The sequence below is a fragment of the Antechinus flavipes genome, chromosome 4 (genome assembly GCF_016432865.1).
Source record: "Antechinus flavipes isolate AdamAnt ecotype Samford, QLD, Australia chromosome 4, AdamAnt_v2, whole genome shotgun sequence".
NCBI classification, from domain to species: Eukaryota; Metazoa; Chordata; class Mammalia; order Dasyuromorphia; family Dasyuridae; genus Antechinus; species Antechinus flavipes.
Window position 1 is genome coordinate 9,156,806 of NC_067401.1, and position 24,113 is coordinate 9,180,918.

At 59.5% G+C, this 24,113-nt stretch overlaps 1 protein-coding gene across 1 annotated transcript; it reads right to left on the reverse strand.

Annotated features, from left to right (window-relative positions):
• Positions 1-1,403: 1,403 nt before the first annotated feature.
• ITM2C (integral membrane protein 2C) lies at positions 1,404-21,382 on the reverse strand. The gene is made up of 6 exons (XM_051999394.1): positions 21,163-21,382; positions 6,104-6,244; positions 5,736-5,933; positions 3,984-4,094; positions 3,417-3,567; positions 1,404-2,822 (listed from the first exon to the last, which is right to left on the reverse strand). The coding sequence occupies exons 1-6, from the start codon at positions 21,262-21,264 to the stop codon at positions 2,734-2,736; spliced, it is 792 nt and encodes a 263-aa protein (XP_051855354.1). The 5' UTR covers positions 21,265-21,382; the 3' UTR covers positions 1,404-2,733.
• Positions 21,383-24,113: the final 2,731 nt, after the last annotated feature.

The following is a 24,113-nucleotide window of genomic DNA, read 5'->3' on the forward strand; positions in this document are numbered from 1 at the left end:
CCTGGCCCTCCACTAAAGTCTGACTTCCCGTCCTTCAGGTCGGAGATGGGAAATGGCTTCACTTCAAGAGCCCTTCTGGCCTTGAGGAAGACACTGAGGCAGACAAGAACAGCAGTGGGGGCTGAGCCCCGGGACTCTGGGGGACACACGGGGGATTTCTGGGGAAGTGCTCTGCTCCCCCGTCCCCCTTCCCAGCACCAGGCTGCTAGGTCCACGAGCTCCTTGGTCTCCTGAAGGCCCTGGGCTCTCATCTCCGTGCCCCCCTCCCCCTCTCAACGGGATAAAGCTCAGACGCCGGGAGCTGGAGGAGCCTCAGGGCTTCAGGGCTCACACAGGCAGGCAGTGGGACGGGTGGGACTCGAACTCGGAGCCTCTGAGCCGAGACCCGTCTCTATGATGGAGCAGGTAATAGCGGCGAGCAATCTGAGCCCAGACTCCGCTGCTCCCAAGCCAGCTCCCCGCCTGGCGACCCCGAGAGGCCGGGCCGATGCCCCTGAGGGTGACTTGTGGCTTCCCGGCTCCGAACCCGGGCCGGTCTGATCAGAGACTGGCAGCGCCCCACGCAGGCCAGGGCACACCCAGGGACTGGGCGGGACTGGATTCTGCGGCTGGAGAGGTTCCCCGTCACACCGGGACTGAGCAAAGCTGAGGGGACTTGTTTGTGCCCAGGTGAGGCTGGATCTGCGGGAGGTGGCTCCAGGAGGGAGGATCGCCGCCTAAAGTGTGTGGGGGAAGGGAGGAGGGGGCTAAAAGCCATCGACCTCAATCCCCTCATTTCAGATGTGGAAACTGAGGCACGAGCCACGACTCATCCAGGGTCACATAGGGGGATGTCGCAAAGTGGGGACTTGAACTCAGCTCCTCCCGGCTTTGAGGCTCTCCCTCCACACCCCCCAGCACACAGTGGGTGTTTAACAAATAGGGGCCAAATTTGGATTGAACTGTGAGAGAGGCTGAGGTCAGACCCCAGAAAGGGGGCCCTGCAATCCCAGAAGAGGTGAAGGGTCAGCTTCCTCCCCTGAAAGGGGGGGGCTGCTCCAACCTAAGAAGTGGATTATTGTAACCAGGCAATGGGGAGCGGGTCCCCTGGGCAGCCACGGGCTTCCTCGCTCCTCTCACCCAGATCCCGGCAGTGCCCGTTGAAGGCCCCGCCCTAGATGCAGCGCTGATCCCCAGCCCTCGATTGGGGGTAGAGGTTGGGGGCGCTCAGAGCGGCCGGCAGGGCCTGATGGATGCAGCTTGTCCCCCCAGCCAGGATCGGCCCCTGACACCCAGACGGGGACCCCGAGCAGGGATTTCCCAGCATCCCCAGGATATTCTGAGGGCCAGGTGCCATGGGCCCCCACGTGCAGATGGAAGAGGGTCCCCGGGAGAATCACAGACCAAAGGCACAAGGGGGGGAGTATGGCTATGGGACCCCGACTCCGGGAGGGGAGCAGCCCCCTCCCCAGAACACCGCGAGTCAGAGGTCAAAGATTTTATTGTTTTATGGACGTTTCCCAAAACAGGATCTAACGGAGGAGAACAGAGCAGGGGCGGGCCGAGGTGAGGCGGGGGCAGCCGGGCCTTCAGCTCACTAAGGTTTCAGCTGCGCTGGTAGCAGGTCAGGGGACCGGGGGACCATGCAGGGACGGGGACGAGATTTAGATCTGCCCCAACCGCAGGGCTTGGGGAGGGGGGAGCGAGGGGAAGGTTAAGGGGGGAGGGAGGAGAGTCCTAGAAGCCAAGAGGAGGCTGGGCATAAACTGCAGCTTATTCTGGCTTTTTCTCCCAGTGCCTTTTCAAAAGCGAACCCCGACTGGATCCCGCCCCCCACCCCCTTTTAAACACCAGCTCTAATTCTGGAGAAGCAAGCCCCCCTAAAACCCACCTCCAAGCAGCATGCTGTCCCCCCTGAAGCCCAGGGTCCAGCCCCCTCAGTACAATGAAGAGACTGACCCCCGGCCTCAGTCCAAGGATGGATGGCCGGTCCCAACCCTGATGGGGGCCTGGAGGAGGCGCCGGGTTAGGGGCCCACAGCTCCCCGGCCCCGCAGGACCCCGACCCCGTGTGCTTGACCAACCCGCTGACCCCGCCCCAGCCCGCCCAGCCCGCGAGTTCCTGCATCGAGGGCCCAGCCGGGGCTTCCCCAGAGCTTCCTTGCAAGGCTCTGCCCACCCCGGCCCTGGGTAACTGGCCCTGGCGGCCGCCTCCCCTCTCCCCCCTCCCCCCACGCTTTTTGGTTCTGCTCCGGGGACAGATTGTCTGGTTCTCCGAGCTTCCCCTTCCCTGAGAACAACCCCCACCCCCCCACCCGCGGGCCCTGGGCAGAAATGTGCTGGGCACCAGCCCCCACCCCCCCTTGTGCTCTTCGGCCCCGCCCCAGCCCCCCCAGCCTAGGCCTTCGCCGGGGAGGTCCCCTCCAGAGGAGGAGGCTGGAGTCTGTGATTTCTCCCAAGAGGGAGGGGAGCCTCCGGGGTTCAATGAACATCCCCAGGGCGTCCTCATCTCCAGCCGCAGAACTTCTGTTTGCAATCACCCAATAGACGTCTCCCCACCCCCACCCCCCAAAAAACTACTGTCAGGCACTGCTAAGAGATAGAGGGGAGACACAGGGGTCCCGGGGGCTGCAGCCCTGCACAGGGCGGGGAGCAAAGAGCAGAGAGGTCTGGGCGGGAGAAAGCCCAAGGGAAGACTTCCGGGGAGAGCAGAGCGGGCCGGGGGCGCGGGGGAGGGGCAGGAGCGGGGCGGAGGCTACTGCTCGCAGATCACCGTCTCCACCACGAACGTGTTCTCGAAGTGTCGGATGGAGTGGCAGTTCCCAGCATTCCGCTTGTTGATGCCTAAAATGGACACAGGGAAAGTCCCATGAGCCAACGGGAGAGGAAGGGATGGAGGCCGAGGCAGGGGATCCTTGGCTAACCAAGGCCCCAAGCTAACCCCCGGGGCAAGAGGGGGCGCACGTGAACCCCAGGAACCGACAACTCTCTCTGACCTTTCTGGCCATCACCCGGTCCCCCAAGCGGAAGGGAGGTGAGAACATCTGGAGTGCTTCCCTCCCGGGGCTCATCTGTAAAAGGGGGGCTGGCCTCCCGCAGCCTTAGACCTATGGGACTATGGCCAGACTCCCTCGGGAACTCAGAGCAGAGCGCACGGGCCGGCCCCCGGGGGCGTGGCTGACCCCGGAGGCGTGGCTGACCCCGGAGGCGTGGCTAACCCATGGAGACGCGGCTGGCTCTCAGGCCCCTGGGCCGGCCCTCCGGGGGCGTGGCCGACTCTCAGGCCCCCTGGGGCGTGGCTGACTCCCGGGGGCGTGGCTGACCCCTGGAGGCGCGGCTGACAGGCCCCTGGGCCGGTCCCCGGGGGCGTGGCCGACTCTCAGACCCCTGGGCCGGCCCCTAGAACACCCGGAGCCCCTGGCCGGCACCCCCACTTACGCCTCCGCGCGGCCCGGCGCCGCAGTCTGTACGTCTCTTTGCCGCTGCACAGGCGGTAGATGAAGGAGCCCAGCTGCCGCATGTCGCTGACGTGCTCGGTGACGATCATCTCCTCCTGGATGATGTAGGTCTGGGGCAGGTACGTCCCCTTCTGAAAGCACAGGCCCAGACAAGCCTCAGGCCTCGCCCGGCCCAGACCGGCCCTTCAGATCCCAGAGACAAAGGCCCCGCCCCCTCCAGCGGCCTGCGCTCAGCGGGGAGACTGCGCCCCCAGGCGAGGCTCTGCCCCTGGGGGGACGGGAGGGGGCGGGGACAAGGTGCAAGGGCCTTAAAAAAGCTCCAAGAGGCTCCTGGGACTGAGGCCCGCAAGAAGTGGGAAACCCCTGGGCCCCGCGAGGGCCGAGCCCAGTGTGGGCGGCTGAAGGCGCCATTCCGCGCGCAGTGCGGGGAGGGGGGCTGCAGGGCCGGCCAAGGGGGGGCCTCAGAGCAGGGCCGCTGGGCAGGTCGGTGATGCGCCCGGGGGCCCCGGCAGCTGGGGGGGGACGGGGAGGGAGGGGCCGTACCCACCTTCACATTTACCAGCAGCTCCAGGAGGTTCCTGGGGGGCATCACGATAGTCGTGTTGAGCTCGATGACGTAGCACTTGTCCAGAGCAATGTCATGATAGGCGGTGAGACCCTGGAGCGGGGAACCTCAGTTACAGCCCGTCCTCACAGCTCCCCCCGCCAGCACCCGCTGGGTCACCGCCACCCTTCCCCCAGGGCCACAAGTCAGACAACAGGCGGAGTCCTCCACCTCCATGTTTGCTGGTTTCCACCCAAGAACGTTCTACTGACAAGCTGGGACCTCCTGGAAAGAGCCTGGGGTCAAACCAGCCCCTCCTCGCTCTGTCGGGCGGGCACCTGGCCTCAGTTTCCTCATCTGTGAAATGGGCTGAGCCACATGACTGTCTGCCTATGCCAGTTCTCAGATCCCATGAACCTCTCTGGTCCTGGGCTCCCCCATATGCCAACGAGCCAGTGACTTCTGACATCCCTCTCATCCTCCTCCGAGAAGCTCCTGATCCACATCCCAGCCTCTGCAACAGCCCCACGTAAGAGCGCCTCCGGGGGCCTGCAGACACCCCCCAGCCCTCACCGAAAAGGTCGGCTCTTCTCGAGGGAGCGTCTTAAAGAGACAAGGAAAGGAGCCAAGAGACCTCAGCGGGCGATGAGCCGCTCCCACACTCAACTTACTGCCAGAGGACCGGCTGTCATTTCTTCCACAACCTCTTTCTTAGTGTTTTACATATGGAAGTGGTCACACTTGCCAATTATTTTCTAGTTTATAATAAAATTTGTTTTCAGTTTGTAAATTATTTTACACTAATTTTATATTGTTTATAACGTTTTTAGTTTGTAAATTACTTTGTCATTTCAAATAAAATTTTTAGTTTTTAAATTATTTTATAGTTTATAAGATTTTTTAGTTTGTAAATTTTCTAATAATATAAAATTATTAGTTTGTAAATTATTTCCTAGTTTATAATAAAATTATTTATTACAGTTTGTCAATTATTTTCTAGTTTGTTAATTCAGTTTTTAATAAAAAATTTCTTACAGTTTTATTTTATTTTCTAGTTTATAACAGAACTTTTTTTTTTTTTTACAAAGAAACATCCTCTTTTTATCATTATTGAAGTCCGGACTAGTTGTAGAATATCAGAGCTGGAAGGGAGCTCGAAGACCTGGGGTGCAAGCCCGGCCAGGTAGGAAACAGGCCTGGAGAAATTACCCAGAGCTAGGGCCGGAGGAGACCCCAGCCAATCAGCTCGCTTTCCAGACAAACAAAGCAAGACTCAGGGAAGTTAATACAGCTACTACCGGCCGTGCAGACCCTGGAACCCCGGCTGCCGTCTCTGATCATCCCGCACCGCTCTATGACACTTTTCCATGGAGAAAAACTAGACTGTGTTAGGACCCCCGGCTCCAAGGACTCGACTCCATTGCTCCTTCCGGCTCCGGGAGCACCAGGAATCCCCCCACGGAAGAGGCTCCGGAGCCGGTGGAACAGAACCGCGGAGCTGCCGCTGCTTCTATTTCACCTAATATGGATCCCACAGAACGCAGAATTACCCCTCCTGAGAGGCGCCTTCTGGTGGCCCCGCTGAGGGTTAGAAGGAGCGGCCTTGAGTGACATCACAGCGTGTCCGGACTCACCGGAACAGGGTCACCTTTGGACACATTGATGTCTCTGCCCACCGAGGGCGGCCCTGAGAGAGCAGCCCCCCACCCAGGGCAGCCCCACCCCCACCCCCCCCACCCAAGAGCAGCCCCTCACCCGCTGGAAGTCATGGATGATGTCGGCCGGGTCGCCGCCCCCGAACTGGGGCACGGGGATGTTGATGTGCTCATAGTCCTCCTTGATGTAAATCTCCACGTTCTCCTGAAGCTCCAGGCGGTTGTGGAAGGGGGAAGACAGCGAGTCCTCGTAGAGGACCCCACAGCGGAACACGTTCTCCCGAGGCCGGTGCGAGATCTTGGGAGCGAGCGCAAGAGGCAGCAGGGTCAGGGCCAGAGGGGGCCCAGGCTTCGGACCCAGAGACCCCTCCCCCAAGGCGGCCGGCTGACCAGCAGGGAGGGAACGGAGGCTCCCCCAGGTCTCCGAGCTGGGTCTCAGTGGGAGGGGGCTGGGGGGTCCCCACTCACCTGAGGTATCAAGTAGTGTCTGTACATGTAGACAGAGGCAAAGAGCAGGCCCAGGAGGAGGACGATGCCGGTGGTCAGGGTGAACATGCTGCTGATCAAGTTCCTCCGCGCCGCTGTGGTCCCTGGGGGCAGTCCATCCTCCTGGGGAAAAAGGCACCAGCGTGAGCCCCTCCCCAGGCTCCAAGGGCTCAGGGAATCCAGGGAGCGGAGCATCCCGCACCCAGAGTCAGGGGCCGGGGTTCAAATCCTGACTGACGTTCTTGAAGATGACCTGGGTGACTTTAGAGTTCTCCGCTTGCTCCTCTGTATAATGGGCATGATAATAATAACAGCACCTGGCACCCGGGGTCAGATTGTGTGAATACAGAACACTGCAGGTTAACCCAAACCTCGGAGCCCTCTCTGGGTGACCCCGCTGTGCAGAGAGCGCAGGCCCAGCCCCTCCTGAGTCCAGACCAGTCAGAGCCACTCCCCTCTGGGGGTCCGGCCATGGCACCTACTCCATCTGCCCCAGTTTTCCCACCCAGAAGCCACTCTGGCCTCTTTGCCAAGAAGACCCCAAAGGGGTCACGAAGAGACGGACTGAACGAGAAAAGCTTCCCCATCTCTTCTACTCTCCACCGGCGGGGGCCGGGGGCGGAGTGAGGCGTCCACTGATTGACCCCCAGTCTTAGGTGTCTTATCTGGAGGGAGCTGCCCCAGAGGTCTCTGCTGGGTTGGGCCCGACTTGTGTCTAGATCATCGTGATTAGGGCAAATGGGCAGCTGCACAAAGCTGGGAGGGAGGAGTAATCCAGTGGGGGAGGGAGGAATAATGCATGGGGTGAGAGAGTCCCCATAGTATAAAAATGTAGACCAAGGTGGGCGCCTGTTGTGTGGCAGCTGGCATTCAGAGGTTAGAAGAGACCGGCCTGGGACCGTCCTGCCAGGGCAGGACACTCAGGGTCTTTCTGCCTGCAAAGTGCCCATCTAGGGCACCTGCCAATCTTACACGGTCCAGGTGGAGCGCCACCCGCAGCGTTTCAGTGAGACAGAGCCTGGACCTAGTTCAACCTCCAATGTTACTGAGGAGGAAACTGAGGGAAGAGAGAAAGCCCCCCAGCCCCCAGTAGAAAAGAGCCACTTAAAGGCCTTTGTCATCTGGGCTCCAACCTCCTGCTGGACTGATCACTTCGCATTATGTGGCCAGACATGGGGCCTTGAGCTACAAAGTCTCCCCCAGAAGCATATTCCCCGCCTTCTCCCAAATTACTTTGTATTTCTGCATCTGGACAAAGCGCCAGGTCTGGAATCAAGAAAACCCGAGTTCCAATCCAGTGGCAGACATCTGGTGGCTGTGTGACCCTGGGCAAGTCACAGCCTGCTTGCCTCAGTTTCCAACTCTCACATGAGCTGGAGAAGGAAATGGCAAAGCATTTCTGTATCTTTGCCAAGAAAACCCCAAATGGGGTCACGAAGAGTCAGATGAGACTGAAATAACTGCGGTGACCGTGAGAGCCTCGAGGGCTGGCATTGTCTCCTTCCGGTCTCTATCTCTCCAATAGCTGCCACCCAGATTGAGTAGCTTTGCCCCATCAACAGACTTCATGTCGAAAACTATCTTTGCATGGATTTGAAAAAACAGAAAACTAAAGAAATAATAAAAATCCAATATTTATAAGGATAAAAATCAAATTCCAGTTTGGTTTAGAAATTTATCCAGAATCAATCAAGAGAGCCATCGATAGGAGCCCCAAGAATAAGCACGGCCCGCAGACAGAGTGAGCCGGCACCTCCCACCGCTTGCTTCGTGTTTTCAGATTATTTCAATGTGTGGGTCATTCTGTTCCTTTTTCCTTAGAAAAAATATTTTCTTGTTATAAAATATGACTCTGGAAAGGGAGAGAGGCCGTGAGAGGAAATTAAACTATAAAAAACATAAGGTTTCAATAAAAATTTATTTTTAAAAGATCAAGTTAAGATGCGTAAGACAAATAAAACCGTGGTTTTATGTTACTCTTTTAATGATTTAACTCAGAGCAGAGTGGGGAAGAGGGGAAAGCCGAGTCTGGGATTGATGCAAAGAAATTCTTCGTTGTCAGAAGGGATTAGCCAAGAGGAGTGAGTCGCCTTGAGAAACAGTGGCTCCCTCACCCCCCACGCAATGTCATTCAGAACCTTCCACTTCCCTTCTGCGATGTCCCCTCCCTCTCCGTCCTCTCTCCCCAGCTCCTTCCTTCCCACTTCTCCTTGGACCACAGCCCCTCACTGACATCCACACAGAAGCTGAACGACAACATGCTGGGAAGGTCATCAAGGAGCTACTTGCACTCCACACCCAGAGCCCCTCCCAAGCTATGAGATTGCGTCCACGTTCCTAGTGTCTCTCAGACAGGTGGGAAGCACCGGGAGCCCCCGTCCCAATCCTCGGGCCTAGTGGCCGCCGGCAGACACGAGAGGCCAGAACTGAACCGGAGCTGGCAGACGGGGAGCGCAGCCAAGCCCGTCTCCATCACCCGCTACAGAAGTCTCTATAAACAGAGCTGGCCGGAAAGGTTCCAGAAAACACTGTTCTTCGCACAGAGCACAAAAGTTCGGAGCAATCATTAAGAGACGGGCAAATACTTTGAAGCCTCACGGTTGAGAAACAGAAAAATACTGCATCCCGTTGCCAAGGCAACCCATCTTCCCCGTGCATGGTGCTCCCGGGCCACCTTTGCGCCGATTGAATAAGCAAAAGCCTGTGAGACTTCTCCACTCCGGCCTGCTCCGGCTCAGCCAGTGTTGACCCAACTTGGAGGGGCCAGGGGTCAGATCACCCCCCAGCCGAGTCGCCCCGTGAGCTCACCAGAGCCCCACGGCCCAGGGAGAGCCCGTCGCCCACCGGAACAAGACCCAAGTGAACTCCGGGCTAACTGAGCTGTAACTGGTTGCTATACAACCGGAGCCGTACCGAGGTAACAACCTCCCCCAGGCAGCCTTCCCGGACTGGGGAGCAGGGGGCGACTCCACCGCTTTCAGCACCATGGCCAAGGCCAGGCTGGGGTGCACAGGTCCAGGAGCTCCCCAAAGAGAATTACGGCTCAATGTCTACTGATGCGAACGGAGGGAGCAGGTTTAACCCGTGCCCCAGGAGACAGGAGACCCCTTTTACCCTCCGCCTGGCAGGAGAGAGCGCCTCCGGCTTCTCTGAAGTGATATGTCCCATCCTCGTCCACAAAAATATTGGAAGAAAGGGGACGGACGGACAGGGATTCTGGGGCAGGGAAACCCCCCCCCCCAGGAGTGTTAGCGAACCACAGGAAAAATCCGGGGGGGCGGCCGGGCAGCAGAAAGCCAAAGCTGGCCAAGCCGCCCCAGGAGAAGCAAGCCTGCGGGCCGGGGCCCAGTTCTAGGCCAGCTCGGAGCCTTCCCCGGAAGGGATGTCCTGGCTCCTCACCTTTGAATCAGCCCGCCCGGTTCCATCTGTCTCCCTCCTCGGCCGGTGGGAGCCCAGGGGACCCTCAGGAAACTAGCAAGAGCCATCCACGTGAATCATCCATTTGAGCTTTTACTGATTTCCTAAGATCATGGGGGAAGGGACTTAAGAAGCCACTGAGCCCATTTTAAGACGGAGAGAGGTCACTTGCCCAGGAGTCAGAAAGTGACTTAAACAGAATTTAAATCCAAATCTTTCCGAATCTCTCCCTTCTGCTCTTTGCTGCCTCTCTTTGTTTCATTTTCCTCTGCCCCCACACACCCCATATTAGGCAAGCCAGCCTTGGGAGAAGAAGGGGAGGAGAAGGAGGAGGAGGAGGAGGAGGAAAAGGAGGAAGAAAAGGAAGAAAAAAGGGGGAAGAGGAAAGAGAAGAAAAAAGCAACTCAAAATGGAATCTACACAACAATCGAGTCTGCCCCATTCTGCAGCAACATGGGGCTGGGGGTGGGGGGGGACTCAGCCAGGAAGGGAGGGGCGACGACCACAAGGCCCTCTGGGAGCATCCCCAGCATCCCTAGCCTGACCCCCATCCAGGAGCCACATTCTGGCTGAATAAAAAGCCCCAGCTCTCATCCACAATTCCAGGCGAGTCACCTCAGCCCTCAACGCCTCAGGCAACTGTTAGTCTCAGCAACGTGACCGGCGCAAGGCGGCCTCCCACCAAGGAAACCCCGCCCCCATCTGCGGAGAGGACAATGGGCAGAGGTGGGGGAGGGAGGGGCGGGAAGACAATGGGCTGAGGTAGGGGAGGTGAGGAAGGAGGGGAGGGGGGAAGGTGGAGGAGGGAAGGGCGGGGCCCCGCCCAGCCACAGAAGTGTCAGCTCGGGGCTCCAGGATCAGAGAGCCGCCTTCCCACCTAGGGAGGACCACCCAGTCAGGGGGATGAGCCATCCGGCTTGCCCCGGGAGAGGAGCACCGGAATCCATCTGCAGCTGGAAATTAAAAGGCCAGCTTTCTACTCAAAATATAGGCAAGTTTGCTAATCATGAGCAATCCCCAATGTAGGCTGAAGGACATCGCCCAGGGGCTTCCTTCTCGCGGCTGGGGGGGCGGGGCCTGGACAATTGCTACAGATTCTAATCAAATCACTTAAGCTCCAGGGTCTCTGAAGTTCCTTCCCTTATGCTCTTGCCCCTCACACCTAATGTCTGAGTGACCTTGATCGAGTCATTTCCACCTGGGTCTCTGAAAAAGGAATGTGTTTAGATGACTTCAGGTGTGTCCAACTCTTCCTGTGACGGATAATTAATAACTGAGGAAATTACCTAAGCTATATATACATATATAATGTTAAATATTATATATCATATAACATTGCATATTATACAATATATTATATATGTATATAATTCTATCTACATCAGCAACATAAGTATGATAAACAAGTGACGATTCTCTAGAAGTTTTTATGAATTAAAACAATCAACTAAGACCAATGAACTAAAAGAAAACAACCAGGACCCAAAATTCGGCACTCTGATTTCTGATTGGAGGAAGTGATCGGGGCGGTTCTCTGAAATCAGAAAGTGAACGACTATAAGTGTCTGTATTAAATCAAAGGAACAAGGAACGGATAAACAACTGACCAACACTGGTCACTTGTCAGACAGGACATGAGCTGGGGGAGTCTGATTGGGAGAAGCTCCCAGCATCCTTTGGGTCTGAGCGAGTTTCTGGTTCCCGTAGCTGGTTTTCCTCTTTAAGGGTCTCTAAGCAACAGGCAGCCATGGTCCAGTTTCCCAGTCAGGCAGGGCCGGGTTCAGACAAGGCAACAAAGGTTTCTCGTAAGCCAGAAGTTGGACTGGACCACGGCTGACTAGAAGCTGGCTCCAGACTGAAGCAAAAGTGGGTGGGAGGGTTAATAACCACCTACCTCCCAGAGTTTTTTGAGGACCAATAGGATGCTTATGGCACAGCGCTGGGCGTGGAGTAAGCAGGGCATAAATGTGGGCATCACTCCTGCGTCATGACCTGCCCTCAGCCCAGAGCGCTGCCTCTCGGGGTCACTAGCTCCGTTTAAGGCCCCTTGTCCCCTATCTTCCCCCCACCATGGAGCCTTCCTGCCATCCCACTTCCTCTGTTCTTTACAGGGGTTCGCTTTCTGTCAGGAGCACCCCCAGGCAGCCTCCCGGGGACAGGAGGGCTTCGTCTGCGTGTCCCCAAGTGCCCAGTGTGCAAGCTGGCCCTCACTATCACAAGCATCCAGCCAGCACTTACTAAGTACCTACTGTGCACTGGCTGCTGTTGGGGATACTAGGATATAAACCCAAAAAGAAAAAGAGGGGCTTCTTTTCTGTATCAGGCACCTACTAAAAAGCACTGAATTTTACTTCTAAAGAGCGGCAGCAGAAAGGGACCGAGAGAATGAATGAACGACGAGCTAAGGTCCAAACATAGAAATAAAATAAGAGAAAATCCACAGCCCTCATTCAGGACAGGTTAGAAAGAAAAAAAGGTTCTATTAGTTTGAGGGGAGGGGAGACTCCCTACAAGATCATGGTGGGAGGGGGGAGTGTGGGGTCTCCCAGAGGGGGACCCGAGCCAGGCCAACAGCTTGGGATTCTGGGTCACCCCCACCTCGGTCCCCCGCCGAGCTCCCCCCGAGAGGCCTCTGGGCCCAGAGCCGGCTCTCCGGGGACACAGGCCGCTATTGTCTGGCCCACAAGGAGGGGATTCTAGAGATGCTACAATTCAATAAAGGGCTTCAAATGAGGCCCTTGGAAGAGATGATCCGAGCTCTGACGTCCTACAGAGACAAAGAACGGGAGTCACTGGCTGCAGGAAGTCCGGGAGCGGCAGTGAGGGCCAGCCTCGGAACAGGGGGAGGAGGAGGGAGAGAGGGATGGAGTGGAAGCGGGGCCTGCTGGGATTGCCAGAAATGCTGGTGGTCTCTGAGGAGGGAAGAGCGGGGGACAGGTGCCTGCTCCGGGGTACCCGGTCCCCTGGCTGCAGAAGTCTCCTCCTTCAGGTCCCTCCGCGGTAAAAGCTAGGGACACAGAAGGAAAAAGCCCCTGTATGTGTCTGCCTGTCACACAAAGTGAGTGTGTCTCTGAATCTCTCTCCCTCTGTCTCTGTCTCTCTCTCAGGCCCACGAGGAGGGGGGGAGGGGGGCGGCAGGAGTCCTATCTATGACCTCACTGCCTCCAGCATCAGATGACTCTGGGAGCTGCTCTGCCCTTAACACCCCGAGGAGGGGGAAGTGCGATGGATAGAGAGGAAGCGCCCCAAGCCCCAGGTTGCAGCCCAATCACCGCCTGAAGCCTGGCAGGTGCCTGGGCCGGGAGCCGCCCCCTCTTCCCCCACTCCAGAGCACCGGGACTTGCTGACTAACGCCACCAAGGCACAGCCGGGAGGTCGGAGAGCATCCACAGCCGCTGAGGCAGAGCTTGGAGAGGAACTTGCTGCAGACACGAGGAGGAGAAGCCTCGGAGGGGGGAGCCTCAGCAGGGGCGGGGAAGGGAAGAGGAGGGAGAAGGGGTCGGATGCAGAACCAGCAAAGCAGGCGAGACAGACTGGGGCAAACCCCAGGGGGGAGCAGGGCCCGGAGCCGGGGCTGGTGTTGAGGTCTAGCTTTGGGGACCTAAATGAAATTAGGGTTTAGTTGAGGTCTAGTGGCAGATTTGGGGCACAGGGAGTCAAGCAAAGCTCCCCTGCAGCCCCCTTGGATTCGGCGCAAGGATACGGTGGTAAATGGGGTCTAGTAGCAGCCAGAGTTCTCAATAAAAGCATTTATTGGCCCGAGAGCTAGATTGATAAAAGAGGTTTATTATTGGGTTTGGAAGTAAGGAGATAGGGGAAGGGAGAGATAAGGAGGACAGAGGGTCCAGTGGACAGAGGGTCCTCACGAGGCGACCACGTTTGGAATCTCGGCAAAGAGGGAGTCCCAGCGTCTCCCTTTTATAATGGGAGACTTAGCTCGAGGGGCTTCTGGGTGTAGCCCCAAAGCTGGCTCAGATCCGGGTGGGGTTGGGACAGATCAGGATCTTCCATTGGAATTCAAAGGGACCAGGATTTGGGAGTTAAAGGGGAATTTACATTATTAACTAGGAGAGGCTGGGAATCTAGAAAGGAATCTTGCCCACGCCACTGGGAGAGGCCGCTGGGCCGGCTCCCCCGAACAACTCGGGCTCCCGAGGCCGGACACTCTTTACTGTGTCCCCCGGAGCCCAGCAGGTGACCCGAGCGTCTGGGAATGGCTCGGCGCCCGTCTCCAACCGGGAAGGGTCGGCCAGGCCGCGGGGCAGGAGTGCAGGGAAGTGTGCTCCGAACCAAATGCGTCCGCTTCCCAGCAACTCACCGAACATGGAGATCACAGGTCGGGGAGGGCTGCCGGGAATAGTGTCGGGGACACAGCTCAAGGAGTCCTCAGCCCCACCCCCCATCCCCCAGCCCCTTCCTTCCCCTCCCAGCCTTCTCCCTCCTCCCCAGGAGTCCGCAGGCCATGGAGGAGCGGCCCCCTCCCCCACCCCGGACAGGGCCCTGAGAGACCAGGTGAAAGCGAAGCCGTTCCCTCAGTTCCCAGAAGCCGGGCCCAATCAGAAGCCAGCGCATGAGCGGCCCGGGAAAGGACCAGATTTAAAGTGATTCATTCTCCCGGACCCACCATCACCTCCCTCCACCCCTGTACACACTCTCACGGGCACGCTCATGACCCCCTCCCTGCAGGCCTGGGGGAAATTCAGGAAAACCACAGAAGAGAGGTTAAAATTAAAGGGGGGAGAGGGGGAGGGCAGGGGAAGCCAGGAAGAGGCGAACTGCACTCTAAGCCGGTGGCTCCGAGGTGGGCCCGAGCCCTTCCTCCCAGCGCTGCCTGTGGTGGACCCCAAGGGTCCCCCCCCCAAGCAGCAGGGCCGGTCCCTCCCCCTCTTCCTGTGGGGCTCTTAGTGTCACACTCAAGGCCTGGCAGTGGAAGCCCCCCCCCAACTCACAGCATTAATTAAGCACCGAAGCCACTCTCAGGTGAGAAGGGGGCGGGGGCTCTGAATGACCGTCCGGGGTCACAGCGAAGGCTGCTCTGGCTCCCGGAGCCCCCATCACCACTGCCATGGAGGACCCGACCGTGGGAATGAGGAACCCGTATGGGGGGGAGGGGAGGCGCTGGAAGATCCGGGGTCAGGGAAGTGAGGCGGCCGCAGGCCTTGAAGGCCAAGCCGAGGGACTTAACTTTGTCCCTGAAGCAGCGAGAAGTCCTGGAGAGACCCGGGGTGGGATCCTGGCCGTGTCCCTCTGGCCCTGCGCCCCCTTCGCTCACGGGCAACTTCCGCCCGGAATCCGACCTCCCCGGAGGAAACGCCCCGTCCTCTTTTCCCCCTCGAAGCTGCCTCTGAGTCTCAGCCCACAAGGCCCAGGACTGGCGGCTCCCACTGTTCGGCCCCCTTTAAGGCGCAGTCTTTGACCATTAGAACGTAAGCCTCTGGGGGCAGCTAGGGGGCGCCGTGGAGAGAGCCTGAAGTCCGGAGGAGCTGAGTGCAAATCTTACCTCAGACACTTAACACTTCCCGGCTGTGTGACCCGGAGCAAGTCACTGAACCCCAATTGCCTCAGCAAAAAAAAAAAAAAAAGTAAGCCCCTTGAGGGTGGGAATGGGCTTTCTGCGGTAAACCCAGCACTCGGCAAAGAGCCTGCCCGTTCAGTGCTTACTAACAGTCAGAGGACTCGATAGAAAGGCCGGCCCGAGGGCCCTCCCCGCGCAGAGGGCCCCTCCCGCCAGCTCCGGCCTTCACAGCCCCCGCACATACCCTTCCCCCCTCCCCCTCCCCCCCACCTCCACCTCCCGCGCTGCTAAAGGGAAAACGCTTTTTTCTGGGGGATCAGCGATCAACGGGTTTCGGCCTCGAAGGATGTTTTTCAATAAACTCTCCCAGACTCGCCCAGCGGCCCCGGGTCCGAGGCTGGGTCCGAACCCTCCCGAGCCTGTTCTCTGCCCCCTCCTCCGGCTAACCGCCGGTCGCTGCGACAGCCGCCCCAGAGAACTGGGGAACGGGGGACCCCGCAGACCTCCCGCCACGGCACAAGCGTCAGTTATTGGGCAAGCCAGGAGGCTTCCTGTGGTACCGGCCGCGGGCGGGCTGGGGGCGGGAGGAGGGCTCTCCAGGCCAGAGCGCCTGGGTCCCATCGGCCCGAATCATCCTGAGGAAAGTACTCGGCTCCGAGCGCCGGAGCTCCAGACCCGCCCGCCTTCTCCCGGCCACGGTTTCTCCATCTGTAAAAGCAGGGACCTGGCGAAGCCCCCCCATAATATCCGGGTGTCCTGGCTCCCTGACAGGGGCTGCGGACCCCACACTCCCGGACTCCGCGGCCTCGTGGCGGGGACTGGGATTGGAATCACTTGTGGGACCCTGCCGAGAGACCCGCTGGCTTCCACGGCATTAAGGGCCCCCCAGCCCTGGATCCCCGGCTGCTCTGTCTCTCCCTCTGCCCCGTGGCCGGGCTCCAGCCCTCCTGGCCACCGGGGCTCTCCCGGGACCCAGGAAAGGCTGCACGAGCCAGGTGGGCCACTGAGCGAATGAGGGGCCCCCGGGGAGCGCGCTCCTCCCCATCCCCCTCTCACTGGCCGCTCCTCCCCCGGCCCGGCCTCCCCTCCAGAGCCCTCCGAGCCTCCTCTCTCCTTCTTGCCCAGCAGGGCCAGGCTGCCCGACCTCAGCCTCCTGCCCTGGCCCCTCCCCCAGCCCGGCAAAGCCAGAGAAGCCTTCCTGGAGCCGGTAATTACTGTTTCAATGGCCCCGGGGGAGAAGCTGAGCTGGGAGCCACCCCGAGCACTGCCGCTCTAGAGATGGGGCTGGGGGAGGGGAGGGGCAGATCTGGGAAGCGCCCCCTTCTCCCCCCCCCCTCCACCTCCCGCGCTGCTAAAGGGAAAACGCTTTTTTCTGGGGGATCAGCGATCAACGGGTTTCGGCCTCGAAGGATGTTTTTCAATAAACTCTCCCAGACTCGCCCAGCGGCCCCGGGTCCGAGGCTGGGTCCGAGGCTGGGTTCGAACCCGTCCGAGCCTGTTCTCTGCCCCCTCCTCCGGCTAACCGCCGGTCACTGCGACAGCCGCCCCAGAGAACTGGGGAACGGGGGACCCCGCAGACCTCCCGCCACGGCACAAGCGTCAGTTATTGGGCAAGCCAGGAGGCTTCCTGTGGTACTGGCCGCGGGCGGGCTGGGGGCGGGAGGAGGGCTCTCCGGGCCAGAGCGCCTGGGTCCCATCGGCCCGAATCATCCTGAGGAAAGTACTCGGCTCCGAGCGCCCGAGCTCCAGACCCGCCCGCCTTCTCCCGGCCACGGTTTCTCCATCTGTAAAAGCAGGGACCTGGCGAAGCCCCCCCATAATATCCGGGTGTCCCGGCTCCCTGACAGGGGCTGCGGACCCCACACTCCCGGACTCCGCGGCCTCGTGGCGGGGACTGGGATTGGAATCACTTGTGGGACCCTGCCGAGAGACCCACTGGCTTCCACGGCATTAAGGGCCCCCCAGCCCTGGATCCCCGGCTGCTCTGTCTCTCCCTCTGCCCCGTGGCCGGGCTCCAGCCCTCCTGGCCACCGGGGCTCTCCCGGGACCCAGGAAAGGCTGCACGAGCCAGGTGGGCCACTGAGCGAATGAGGGGCCCGCAGGGAGCGCGCTACTCCCCATCCCCCGCGGGCTCCTCCCCATCCCCCTCTCACTGGCTGCTCCTCCCCCGGCCCGGCCTCCCCTCCAGAGCCCTCCGAGCCTCCTCTCTCCTTCTTGCCCAGCAGGGCCAGGCTGCCCGACCTCAGCCTCCTGCCCTGGCCCCTCCCCCAGCCCGGCGAAGCCAGAGAAGCCTTCCTGGAGCCGGTAATTACTGTTTCAATGGCCCCGGGGGAGAAGCTGAGCTGGGAGCCACCCGGGGCACTGCCAATCTAGAGATGGGGCTGGGGGAGGGGAGGGGCAGATCTGGGAAGCGCCCCCTTCTCCGCCCCCCCCTCCCCGCAGCTCTCCTCAGGGGCTCCACGGCCCGCATCCCATCCATCTCGGAATGGCAGGCCCTCCCCCCTCAAGCCCAGGCCCACCTCCTCCCACCTGCCACCGCCATTAAGGTTTCATTTATCAAGCGGGAGCACATCTGGGCCTGTCTCAGCGGCCGTCGGCAGGTTAGAGTCTGACTGTCCGGCCGGACCCCGAGGACAGAAACCTCCCGCCCCGGTCCCGCCTCCCAGCATTCCCTTCCCCAAACCCGGTGATGCGGGCAAACCGACTGGATGGTTAAGTCCCACACTCCGTGCCCAGCCCCACATCTCTGCCCAGGGACGGGGCTCCCCTCACTCCTAGAATAATAACAGCCGGAAGCGATGGAGGCTTTGAGCTTTGCAAAGCCCTTTCCCCAGATTATTTTATTCGATCCCCACAACAACCCCACTAGGAAGCTGCTTATCGCCTCCTGTCTCCGGGGTCACGTCTGAGGGAGGAGCGGATCTTTCCCACTCCCAGCCCGGCCCAACAGCCAAGAGCCTCCGCATCTGGTCCAAGGACGCCCCCCCCTCCCGTCCTGCCCCCTCCCCGTTCTTCCTGACCCTCTGCGCTGATGGTCTCTGCAACCCCCGTGTGATGTTAAGCAAACCCCCCGGTCTGTCTGGACCTCGGTTTTCCCAACTGAAATGGCTGGAGGCCCTACTGTGGTTCTGTGGCGCGCTCTCCTTGCTCTTTCCTTCCCTCTGGTGATGGGTCCACGGTCCCCACTCTCAGGAAGGGTCCCGGAGGGCAAGGACTTTGTGTCTGTCCCCCAGAGCAGCAGCGCCCTCGCACACAGTAGGTACTTAACAGAGAGAGATTGTTGGACTGGAGATCCTGGGAGACAGATGGCCTGAAAATTAACATAAGGAAGGGAAGGGAAGCAGAGGAGAAATGGCTCCTTTCCATTTGTCAGAGAGCGCTGTCAACACTTAATCTCCCCAGAAATAAGCTTAATGGAGCTGGGGCTCCGCAATCTCCTCCCTGTATTGGGGTGAGAGCAGGAATCTGTCAGCCCCGTGCCCAAAAGGCCCCCACTGGGGGAGATACCTTTGGTAATAAATGATACACATTCATCCCCCCCTTCTTTCTCTTTTTATCTCTTCTCACTCTCTCCTTCTCTGTCTCTCTGTCTCTTTCTCTTTCTGTCTCTTTTTCTCTCTTTTCTATGTCTGTCTTCTCTCTCTCACTCTTTTTCTGTCTCTGTCTCTCACTTTCTGTCACTCTTTCTTTGTCTCTCTTTCTGTGTCTCTGTCTCTGCCTTTATCTCTGTGTGTGTCACTGTCTCCCTCTCTTTCTGTCTGTGTGTCTCTGTCTCTATCTCTGTTGCTCTCTTTCTCTGTCTCTCTGTGTGTCTCTGTCCCTGTCACTCTGTCTCCCTCTCTCTCTGCCTTTATCTCTCTCTCTCTGTCACTCTTCTGTCTCCCTCTCTTTCTGTCTCTGTCTCTGTCTGTCTCTTTCTCTGGCTCCCTCTGTGTGCGTGTCTCTCTCTCTGCCTTTATCTCTCTCTCTCTGTCACTCTTTCTGTCTCCCTCTCTTCTGTCTCTGTCTCTGTCTGTCTCTTTCTCTGGCTCCCTCTGTGTGCGTCTCTCTCTCTGTCACTCTTTCTGTTTCCCTCTCTGTCTTTCTGTCTTTCTGTCTCTCTTTCTGTCTGTGTGTCTCTCTGTCTCTTGTCACTCTGTCTCCCTGTGTGTGTGTCTGTCTCTCTCTCTCTCTGTCTCTGTCTCTGTGTGTGTGTGTCTCTGTCTCTGTGTGTTTCTCTCTGTCTTTCTGTCTCCCTCTGTGTGTGTGTGTCTCTGTCTCTGTCTCTGCCTTTATCTCTCTGTCTCTGTCACTCTTTCTGTCTCCCTCTCTGTCTTTCTGTCTCCCTCTCTGTCTCTGTGTGTGTGTCTGTCTCTGTCTCTGTGTGTGTGTTTCTCTCTGTCTTTCTGTCTCCCTCTGTGTGTGTGTGTGTTTCTCTCTCTCTGCCTTTATTTCTCTGTCTCTGTCTCTCTCTCTCTCTCTGTGTCTCTCTCTCACCAAATCCCAGGTAGGATAAAGAACACTGGAGGTGGCCCGGAGGCCTGACAGGCAGCTTGGCCACTGGCGTATGTAAACAGGTGCACAGCAGGGATTGGGGCGGTTCTGGCCGGGCTCCCGGGGACAGGGAGGGGGAGAATGGGGTTTCCCTGGAGATCCTGGCTATCTGCGGTTCACTGGGGAGCGCAGCCCTGACCCTCCCTCCCCCCACCAGCTGGCCTGGCCTCCGAATCCAACTCAGCTGTGCCCGGACAGCGCCCGGAGATGCAGCCGAGCCCAGAGCAAAAACGATCAGAGCAATCACCGAATTCAGACACTGGAGCTGTCTACACTGACCCGGAGTCACTCCCTCCCCAGACCCGGGCCATCCCTTCCTACCTCTACCAAATCTCAACTGCTTCTGGGAAAACCCTCTGGAGAAACCCCCGGGAAGGGGAGGGGGAGAGGCGAGCCCCCGAGCCCACCCCGGAGCCCTTCGGCAGCCCCCGCGCCTGGCCCCCGGGCCGCTGGCTGAGCTGAATTCAAGGTTTCCCAGGCGTTACTGCGCAAGTTCAGAGCAGAGGTGGAAGCCTAAATGGCAATACGAGGCTCTGGGGTACAGCCTGGATGGGGGGCGCTGGGGGAAGTCCCAGGGGCCGGGAAGCGGTGCTTGACACTTTCGCGCAGGAGCCCCCCCCCCCCAACCATCCCTCCAGACAGAAGGAGACTTTCCTCTCCACAGCCCACTCCGGGGGAGAAGAAAGTAGTGGAGGAAGGGAGGGAAGATGGAGAGATAAAGGGAGAGATTCACTGAGCGCTGCTGGGGGTAAGAGGGAAGAAAAAAGAACCCCCCCCCCAGACACAGACACCTCCTAAATGGGACTAGAATAGCACCTCGGTCTTAAGAAAAGGACCGGGGGGGAAGGGGGGAAGCTGGGGGGAGGGCTGGAGGGTGGCAGGAATGGGGTGCGGAGAGCGCGGGCGGGGTCGGGCCGTGTACATCTCTTTCAGTTTCGGCAGCGCCCCCCCCTTCTCCATTTCCCCAGCACCGATGAACTTCAGATCAGTCCGCCTTACATAAGCTTCCCCCTTCCCCCCCACTTCTCGTCTCCTCTCCTCCCAGGCTCCACTCCTCCCCACTGAAGAGGGGCAAACACCCACCCCCACCCAGGGAAGAAGCGTGCCCCCAGCCCGCCCCCCATGCCCCCAGGCTGCCATCTCCCCCCACCCCCAGCCGGGCTGAGGAGGGGGAGGGGGCTTTCCCAGCCCTCCTCCGCAGCTCCTCCCAATTCTCTCGCCATAATCGGGGGGCTCTCGAGGTTGGGGGCGGGGGAGGAACGACGAGGGGATTGGTTTCCTAGAGGCTTGTCCCAGCAGCCAAGGTCCTACCTTACCTTCCCCCAACCCCCAAGCTCAGGGTGGACGGGAGGAAGGGGCTTTACTCCAGGCCCTTCCCCCACCACTTCCCTCCGGCTCGCGCTGCTCGGGCTGGAGGGATCCCAAGCCCCCCCACCCCACCCAAGACTTGCGCTGAAGGGGCGGGAGGTGCTTTAAGGAGAGCCCCCACCCCTCTCGGCCGCCTCGCGGCTCCTTTCACTGGGACGGGGGCGCATCTCTCTGGCTCCCCTCTCCCTCCCCGGGCCCCGCAGCTCACCAGGGTCTGCGGCAGGAGGATTTCCGAGTTGGCCCCATCGCCCGTTGTCTCCTTGTCGGGCTTGAGCCCGGCGACGGGCGGCTGGAAGCTAATTTTCACCATGGCCCCGGAGCCGCCAACACGCTCAGGGTCGCGGTCACGGACGCCCCGAGAGCAGGCTCAGAGCGCAGCCCGCTGCCTCGCTCCGGCTCGGACTGCACACCGGAAGTTTGGGAGGTGGGCTTTCCCCCTCCTCCTCCCCCTCCTCCTCCTCCTCCTTTCCTTCTGGTTCTCTCAGAGTCCCCGCCCCTCCTCTCGGCCCGCCCCGCCTCTCCCACCCAGGGAGAGCTTCCCCCGGAGCAGATGCCCGCCGGGTGCCTGGAGCAGCCCCTCCTCCTCCCTTCCTTCCTCCCCCCCTCCCGTCCTCTCCTCTCCTCTCCCCCCCCTCTTCTTTCCTCCTCCTTTCCCCCCTCTTCTTTCCTCCCCCCCTCCCGTTTTCTCCTCTCCTCCCCCTACCTTCCTCTTCCCCTCCCCTCCCTTCCTCTTCTCCCTTCCCCTCCCTCTTCCCCTCCCCTCCCTCTTCCCCTCCTCTCCCTCCTCCCCTCCTCTCCCTCCTCCCCTCTACTTCTCTCCCCACCCGCAGTGGCCTATCTTTGTCCCACAGGCCAGTAGAGCTGGCCTCAGAGACCAGCTAGGCGAGGGAACGAGGGATCCAGGGTCTAGGTTCTCCGTTCGAATTCTGCCTAAGGAAGGAGGGGAGGGGCTCACTTACACACGCGCGCGTGCACACACACACACACACACACACACACACACACACACACACCCTACCTGGACCACGCTGCTGACACTAAATAACATTCGCTAATTCGGTGAGGGGTAAGAGCTTGGAGAGAAGCTGGGGATGTCCCCATGTTTACAAGGGGGGGGCATTCTCTCTCCTCCACCGGCAGCCCCCCCCCCCCAGTTCTCTGGCATAACTAGGGTAGGGCCAGACTGTGGAGGTCCTCAACAGCCCCACATGTCGGGAGAGAACAAAGGGGGAGGGGGCTCCGAGGAACCTGCTGCCTGCGAAACCTCAGGCAAATTGATTAACCTCTCGGAATTTGGTCCCTCATCTAGAAAATGAGGGAGCTGAAATCGGTCTCTCAGGGGGCCCTCGTCGGTCTAAGTCTAATGATCCTTTGATTCTTCAGCAGAAAAGGGGGGGGCTTAACAACTAAAAAATAGTTCATCAAAATAAGAAGCCGGAAGTAGCACCTCCCCCCCCAACAAGGCTGCAGATCGGGGCCAGGATGTAAATCGAGGCTCAGACAAGGCCACAGAACCCGGCTCAGAGAGGCCGGTCTCGTGCCATTTGCCCCCAACCACCAGAACCGCCCCTTACAGCTCTGATGCACACATTACATCATGGCCTGTTCAATTACACATAAGCAAACGCCTGATTGGTCCCTGGGTGGCTAATGTACTTGTTTTCCGGCCCCCCAGGGAGTTCCTTTATCTTTGCGCGTCAGCAAAAAAATGAATAAATAAATTTAAAGGGCTTTGTGTCGTCCCCCTCCCATCTAGTCAGCAGATCTTCAGGGAACCAAGAACTTCTCCTTGTCCCCGTGATCCGGTGGCGATGACCCCGAACCTGGGTCTGGGACACTTCCTAGCTGTGTGACCCTGGCAAGGGCAGTAGCACTGGCTGAATAAGGTTGTTTTTGTTTTGTTTTCTGAGGGAATTGAGGTTAAGTGACTTGCCTCGGGTCACACAGCCAGAAATGTTAAGTGTCTGAGGTCGGATTTGAACTCAGAGTCTCCTGACGTCAGGGCCGGTGCCCCCCCCACTGCGCCCCCTAGCGTCCCCTGTATAAGTTCAAGGCTGGAATTTGTGCACATCCTAAATCACTGGAGAATCGCTGTTATCACTCAGGCTTGTCGGTCCCCATCCCCCTAACGCCTGTAAAGCTGCCTTTGAAGAACAGGGGACTCGGCCCGAATCCCCCCCGACCGGCGGTGGCTTGGAGGAGCCCCTTGTCCAGCGCCGTTCCAATCCGGTGGGTTCTCAGGGCGAAGAAGGAGCCAGATGCCCTGAAGGCCTGTAAGTGCTTGCGGCAACACAGGGAGGCGGCCCAGCTTAGGGCCCCCCACAAAGCCTGCTCCCTGAAATCGAGGTTTCACTGCTGGGTGATCGGGGCTCCAGGAGTGCGCCCCCATCCGGCCGGCGGAGGAACTCGGCTGGTCTAACCTCTCCCGGAACAGCCTCCTCCTTCCGGCCGTCTGACGTGAGCCAGTCCCTAGGGACTCCCAGGAAGGGTTTGACCCATGACCTCCTAGGGCGGGTCCCGCCCCCTCCCCCTCCTTGGACAACCGAAATTAGCGCGTTTTTTTCTCTCGTCCAATCCCAAAGCTGCGGCAGCCTCCCGGGGCCCAGCCTCTGACTGGCTCCTGAATCTGTTTTAAGGACACACCCTGGCGGGTCTTTATCCTTCCGCAGGCAGCGAGTCCTTGCACTTTCCCCACTCTCCCCCCACTGAGGACCCCCTCCTTCCGGCTCCCCTCTCCCGCCAGAATGGAAACTCTCTGAAGGAAGGGCCGGCTCCTCTTCCGGGCTGCCTCCCGACTCCCAGGCCTGGGCCCAGAGCCCCGCCCCTCCCCCAGGAATAAACGCTCCGTGACTTGACTGTGAGCAGTTACCGCCCTTGCGCTCGATTCTGCCTTTGGGACCAGCTTCTCCCAGTTCCTCCGGCCCGGGCCCAGAGGGCGCCGTCTCCCGCCATTCTGCGGGGCGCTCTCCAGCTTTAGCCAAGTGCCCCGAGAAGGCACAGCTCCACTTCAGATGTCACCGGCACAGAGCGGCCCCACGCTGGGCCAGGGGCTGGCTGCCCGGCCCCCGAAGGCCACAGCTTCATTGTTCGGGCTGCTTCCCCTCCCGGGAGCCCTATCGGGGCTCGCTCGAACCCTCGCGTCTCCCAGAGCTCTCCCGG

Bases quoted from the DNA above. Each gene is read 5' to 3' on its own strand.
- ITM2C (XM_051999394.1), bottom strand. From the start codon at position 21,264: ATGGTGAAAATTAGCTTCCAGCCGCCCGTCGCCGGGCTCAAGCCCGAC. The intron at 4,095-5,735 runs GTGAGGGGCTGC...TCCCCGCTCCAG, and splicing joins TCATCCATGACTTCCAGCGG to GGTCTCACCGCCTATCATGA. The intron at 2,823-3,416 runs GTAAGTGGGGGT...TGTCCATTTTAG, and splicing joins GCGCCGGGCCGCGCGGAGGC to GCATCAACAAGCGGAATGCT.